Source organism: Nelumbo nucifera, chromosome 3 (assembly GCF_055504915.1).
Source record: "Nelumbo nucifera cultivar China Antique chromosome 3, China Antique-T2T, whole genome shotgun sequence".
NCBI classification, from domain to species: Eukaryota; Viridiplantae; Streptophyta; class Magnoliopsida; order Proteales; family Nelumbonaceae; genus Nelumbo; species Nelumbo nucifera.
The window spans coordinates 24,522,435-24,529,188 of NC_142651.1; the positions used below are offsets into that span (position 1 = coordinate 24,522,435).

Below are 6,754 nucleotides of genomic sequence, written 5' to 3' on the forward strand. Positions count from 1 at the left end.
CTGATGTCTGTCTCAAATGTTCATCCATTTCACCTATAAGCAGAGAATATTGCCAAATCATTTATAGATCATCAGACCCACCTGAACAAGGTGTCCACCCTTTGGGTCAAGGATCTGCACTTCATGTAAATGTACCAATGGAACTTCCCCTCTTGAAATGTTTTTTTTATCAGTACTCAAAGAAATTTATTAAAATTATGAGAAAACAGAACAAGAAGTTGTGGAATAAACAAATAAACTTGACAGAGTCAAAATCCCCCACAGAATTACAATTGAGCCCAAAACATAGACTGTCTGTGAACCCCTTGCTAAGCTAGACCATCTGCCAAGCTTTAGCAGACCTTCTTACCCAATTAACTTGAATGGACATGTCCTTAGAAATCCAATTGAACAGTCCAATAATTAACCTTTTGAAACCCAATTCTTTGGCTTTCGTAACTCCAAAAACTGCTGCCAAGAATTCCGCTATGGCAACATCACCTTGCTCATTTGGACCTGAGAAAAAGGGACGTATGTTTCTTTCCTCATCCCTGATTAACCCTCAAATTCTAGATGGGCCAGGATTTCCCACACAACTCCCATCAAAGTCCATCTTCATCCAGCCAATAAGTGGGGGTGACCATTCCACTATTACCTGTTACCATCTGTCTTCTAGAAGAGGAGCAGATTTTGAAATTCCATATCAACATCAAACTTTTCTTATGGAAAGTATACTGGGGTGGTTTATTAACAAAAGATAGGCTCTATTTTTTGTTTGATGAAAACAAAATGTGTAATCTATGCAATTCAGTGACTGAAAGTGTAAATCATTTGTTCTTCACATGCCCTTATAGTTGGAGCTGCAACTATGAATAGCCACAACATGGGAGAAGGATACAATGATTCACTAGTTAATGGAGATATGGCAACAACATACACTTTCATCAACTGCAATGTCTCATCAGTAGGAATTGATGGCTAAGGCTGCCACTGCCATCGCCATCAAATTGATATGGGAAGCACAAAGTAAGAAACTCCATAAGAATATAAACCCAAATCCTCTAGTGTTGGACAAGCAATAACAAACTACTTCATGATGAAAGATATCAATTTGAAAAGCAAAGGATTAACAAATCATCAACTCCTGACTGTACTTTATCAACATGTTTGTATGCGGATGACTGGATGGTTCATATATGCTGAATTTTCAAAGAGCTGCTAAAAGTTACCATGATAAGAGAAGCTGAACGGCAAGCACTTATAGTAGGTCTTCAATAAGGACATAATAAGAGAAGCTGAACGGCATGCATATATAGTAACAAACACAAACGGCAATAGTAACAAACACAAAAAATTGAGGATTTCATTTTTTTGAAGGAAAATCAAACTATTACCTATTTCCACCTGAGAGAGAAGACGAGAAAATCCTGATTTCCAGAGTTTCTTCGAACTGCCGAAGAGAAGAGCCGCCGGAGAGAATGCTTTCCACAGAGAGAAGAACCACAGAGTTTCTTCGGACGTTCGAACAAGTTTTTCAGAACGCCGGAGAAGAGTTGCTGCAGAGTTCAGACGACCGCCGAAGGTTTCTTGTCTCAGTGTCTGGTTTCGATTTTTGTTGCTTCAGAGTTCAGACGAGAGACGACCGCCGAAGGTTTCTTGAGTGTCTGGTTTCGATTTTAGTTGCTTCAGAGTTCAGACGAGAGACAACCGCTAAAGGTTTCTTGAGTGTCTGGTTTCGATTTTAGTTGCTTCAAAGTTCAGACAGAGACGACCGCCGAAGGTTTCTTGAGTGTCTGCCAGTCTGGTTTCGATTTCAGTTGCTTCAGAGTTCAGACGAGAGACGACCGCCGAAGGTTTCTTGAGTGCTTGGTTTCGATTTTGGTTTTTGATGTGGGCTAGCCAGGACCAGCCCATTACAGCCTGGGAGGCCCAGCCCACTAATGCCCGACAGCGCCAGCCACGGGGGAAGCCCCGCTGCCTTCGTATGGAGTCAACCGTGGAGCAATTAGGCATACTCGCAAGGACTTGTTACTTGTCTCCGTAAGGCTCTCATCTAGTGCGTTCATCTCCACCTACTTCCAATTCGTTCAAGTATAAATATGAGGTAACTCTCTCTTTATAGGGGATCTAAGTCTCAGAGTTTTGGTATAGTTCCCTCATTTACTTCCAGTGCCTTGAATTAATTTCTTGCACTTACTTCGCTTCACTATCATTTACTCCTAGGAACCCAGTGCATCCAAGGACCACCATCGAGACCTCGTCTACACCTCCCCCCCCCACCTTACACCTCGTACTAACTGAGCGTCGGAGTCTCCACCTTGGGTCTTCACTCGAGGCCTCTGACATCTCTTGTTTTGCAGTACCTCGGATCTCTGGGAATTTCGTTACTAAGTTGACGACCCGCAGTCCTCGGCTTCTACCGTACTAAGAAGGGAGCACCTCGCCTTGGCCTACAGTCCTTGGCCTCGGCTTGCCCTCTTCAGAATCCCCAAAGCCTTTGGCCTGCCTTCAGAACTTGGGACTGAATTTACCCCGTTGCCCTAGGCTAATCCGAGTAACAACAATTGGCGTCGTCTGTGGGAACCGTTGCTAAGACGATTACTTAAAACCCATAAGAAGAAAAGTCTCCAAGTCCTCCTAAGTTCAAAAGTCATGGTGCGAAGAACCAGGAATAACCAGAACCTGGTCACCTACTAGCAGTTTCAGGCAGTCCTTGATCGTTTGGACTGCCTCACTCAACGTGTAGAATAAGTCTACCCCTGAGCAGGAGGTCCCTCTTGAGGTGACTGCCCTATTGGGGTGTTAGAGGATCAGGGATGACATGAGCGCGTCGTGACCCCAGCCCTCAGCCAGGGCAACAATCTGCTGGCCGAGCAATCGGAGTCGGGCAATAGCCGACCCCCCAGTTCACCTCAAAGGAATATCCAACCTCCCAACCGAAGAGAAGAAGTGCCCACACGATCTGAAGATAGTTACCAGCCTTCGGAGCAGCACCACCACCGCCGAAGGGAGAATCCCAGGGACGATGGCAGACACCTCGGCCGCCCTGAAGTTCACACCTGGGGAGAGAGCCGACGTTGCGACACTCCCACTCCTGTCTCGGATCTCCTGGACGTTTTGAATGATTGTCGCACCTGCAGAGGGGCGCACGACCCGGCCTCGGAGTACTAAGGAATCCGAGCTGACACCCACCAAGTCCGTAAAGATAGAAGTAGGGCTCATGCCCCCACCGATCCAGGGCTTACCGAGTTGCGAGCCGAGCTCGGGACCATCAAAGACGAGCTCTACCAAGTCAAGGAGAGTTGAGTCGGTGCCTCCACTAGTCAAGGCAATTCTGTCAGCTGTATGGACGCATTCACCCCATAAATCATTTTGGAGCCTCTCCCCACACACTTTAAGGCTCCTACTTTGGAGATGTACGATGGCTCCTCGGACCACGACGACCACCTAAAAAGTTTCAGAGCGCTTATGATACCTTATGGGTATTCTGACGCCTTGGCGTGCCGAACTTTCTAGGCCACCTTAAAGGGAGCAGCATGCCACTGGTTCTCCAGCCTCCCCCCAAGGTCAATCAGTTCGTGGGAGCAGTTCACCAACATGTTCCTCGCCCGCTTCATCAATAGCAGACAGTGCTAGAAGAGCGTCGTCTCGCTCTTGTCCATTAAGAAGAAACCAGGCGAAAGCTTGCAATCTTACATCGACCGCTTCAAAAGGAAGAGCTCGAGGTCAAGGATCTCGACCCCATGGTCTCAATGCACACCGCCATCAATGGACTCCAAGCTGGCTCTGCCCTCAAGTGCTCGGTCGCCAAGAGACCGAACGCAATGGCAAGCCCTCGGGAAAGAAAAGAAAGAATGAAGACCGCCGAAGTGATAGCAGCAAAGATAACAAGTAGCCATTGGCCCCAACCACGGATTACAGCCAATATACGCCACTCAACTCCTCCCGGACCCAAATCCTAATGCAAATTGGTGAGGAGAAGTTCGTGAAGTGGCCAAAGAAGATGAAGAGGAACCCCAAAAAGTACTGCAAGTTTCACCACGGCGTCGGCGATGACATCGAGAACTACTATGAGTTGAAGAACAAAATAGAGTCCCTTATCCACTGCGGGCATTTGAAGCAGTTCGTCAAGGACGAAGCCGACACTTCATCCTCCCAGCAGCAGCAACAGCACCAGCAGGTTGCCGAAGTCATCGATGTCATCATCGTCGGCCTACAAGGCCTACGTCGGGCAATTGAACGTCTAGGATCCAGCCCCCAAGAGGCCAAAGCAGCATGAAGACCTCTCCTTTACGAATGAAGACCTCAATGGGATCACAATCTCCCATGACGATGCGTTGGTAATTTCGGCCGTAGTAGCAAACTTCCTAGTCAAGAGGATTCTCGTCAATAGTGGCTCCTTGGCAAACAAACTCTTCTATGAAGCTTTTGAAATGATGAAGATAGCGCCAGAGTGCCTCCAGCCCGTCAATGTCCCACTGGTCGGCTTCTCCGACAATGTCGTTAGACTGGAAGGAAATATCACCCTACCAATCATGGTAGGAAGAGATCCTCGATAGGTAACAAGGATGACGGAGTTCCTTGTTGTGAAGATTGGCTCCTCTTACAACGCAATCATGGGGAGGCCGACGCTTCACGCGTTGCGAGCCGCCATGTCCTCCTACCACCTCGCCCTCAAATTCCTAACCGAGCATGGCATCGGAGTTGTTCGGGGGGATCAGCATGTCGCCCGCCAGTGCTATATGGCAGTGCTGAAGGGAAAGAGCAAAGAAACATTGCCACTTGAGGACCTTGACCTCAAGGAGGAGCCAGCGAGCTGAGGCCAACCCGTCAAGGACCTCGTCTTGGTTCCCCTGGAAGAGGACGAGCCCGAGAAGACAGTTTGCGTCGGGTCCAACCTTCCCCTAGAGAGCTTATCCGAACTGGTAAGTTTCCTCAAAACTAACACCGACGTCTTCGCTTGGTCCGTTGTTGACATGCCCAGAATTGACCTTCGATCATTACCCACAGGCTGAACGTGGACCCAAGCTCTAGGCCAATTCGGCAAAAGAAGAGGAACTTTGCACCGGAATGATGGAAGGCCATAGGAGAGGAAGTTGACAAGCTACTCAACGTCGGATTCATCTGAGAGGTGTACTATCCTAATTGGCTGTCGAATGTGGTTTTGTTTAAGAAAGCTAATGGGAAATGGCGAATCTGTATTGATTTCACAGACCTTAACCGAGCCTGCCCCAATGGCAGTTTTTCTTTGCCAAGAATAGACCACTTTGTCGATGCCACTGTAGGATATGAAATGCTTAGCTTCATGGATGCCACTGTAGGATATGAAATGCTTAGCTTCATCATCGAACATGGTACATACTACTACAAGGTGATGCCCTTCGGGCTTAAAAACATAGGAGCTACCTACCAGTGTCTTGTTAATAAAGTGTTCAAGAATCAGATGGGGAGGAACGTTGAAGTCTATGTAGATGATATGGTGGTGAAGAGCCTGAAATCCGAAGCACACACCTTGAACCTATTCGAGACCTTCGACACTTTGCGGAAGTTTAATATGAAGTTAAACCCCAATAAGTGTGCATTCGACGTCACTTCGTGCAAGTTTCGAGGCTTCATTGTTACTCAACAAGGCATTGAGGCCAACCTTGAGAAGATATAGGCCATACTGAACATGGCACCTTCTCGGTCGATGAAGGAAACCCAAAAGCTCATTGGCCGAGTGGCGGCACTTAACTGCTTCATGTCAAAGTCAGTTGACCGATGTCTTCCCTTCTTCCAAGCCATCAAGAAACTGAAAGATTTCTAGTGGACAGAGGAATGTCAGCGAGCTTTCGATGAACTCAAGGAGTACCTCGCCTCCCCTCCCCTCCTGGACCTCTTAGTCCTAGGACAAACTCTATACTTGTACCTGCTAGTCGGGGACGAAGTAGTTAGGTCGATCCTGATCAAAGAAGATGGAGCACAGAAACCGGTATACTATGTCAGCAAGGTACTATGCGATGCCGAAACTAGATACCCCGAAGTGGAGAAGCTGGCCTTTGCTCTCTTAGTTTCATCCAAGAAGCTTAGGCCATACTTCCAAGCTCATATCATCACAGTGTTGACAAACCAGCCCCTCAGAGCAGTCCTCGCCAAGGCCGAGACCTTGGGGTGTTTGATCGAATGGGATATCAAGCTTTTCGAATTCGACATATGGTACCAGCCGAGGCTCGCCATCAAAACACAAGTCCTCATAGATTTCATGATGGAGTGTACTTTCAGACGAGCTCTCCCTCGGGCCCTAGAAGATGAACCAGAAGGGTGTCTAGCTAGAGATGCTCCCCCTACTTGGAAGCTTTTTATGGATGGGTCATCCAATGCCAAAGGAAGCGGCACTAGCCTTATCCTCTTCATCCTAGACAACTCAACCATCAAATATGCGCTGAGGTTCGACTTTCTAGCATCCAACAATGAAGTCGAGTATGAAGCCCTCCTCGGTGGACTGCAACTAGCCAAGGACCTTGGCTCCTCACATATTGAAGCTTTTAGCGACTCTCAGTTGATGGTGAACCAGGTGAATGATGAGTACAAAAGGAGAGAACAAAGCATGTCCAAGTATCTCGCCAAAGTCCAAGAGCTAGCCCACCATTTCCGACGCTTTACCTTGCAGCAAGTCCCACGAGCTGACAGTGCAAGGGCCGATGCCCTATCGAAATTGGCAAGCACCTCGGGCACGGTCCTCGACTGCACAGTTCGCGTGGAGAAGCTACCTCAGCCGTCCATTGAAGAGGCTTAA

General features: G+C 47.8%; 1 protein-coding gene across 1 annotated transcript; it reads left to right on the plus strand.

Annotated features, from left to right (window-relative positions):
* Positions 1-4,547: 4,547 nt before the first annotated feature.
* Positions 4,548-6,754, plus strand: LOC148801042 (uncharacterized). The gene is made up of 3 exons (XM_088900306.1): positions 4,548-4,790; positions 5,153-5,609; positions 5,895-6,754. Exons 1-3 carry the CDS (start codon positions 4,548-4,550, stop codon positions 6,752-6,754), a joined length of 1,560 nt encoding a protein of 519 aa, XP_088756432.1.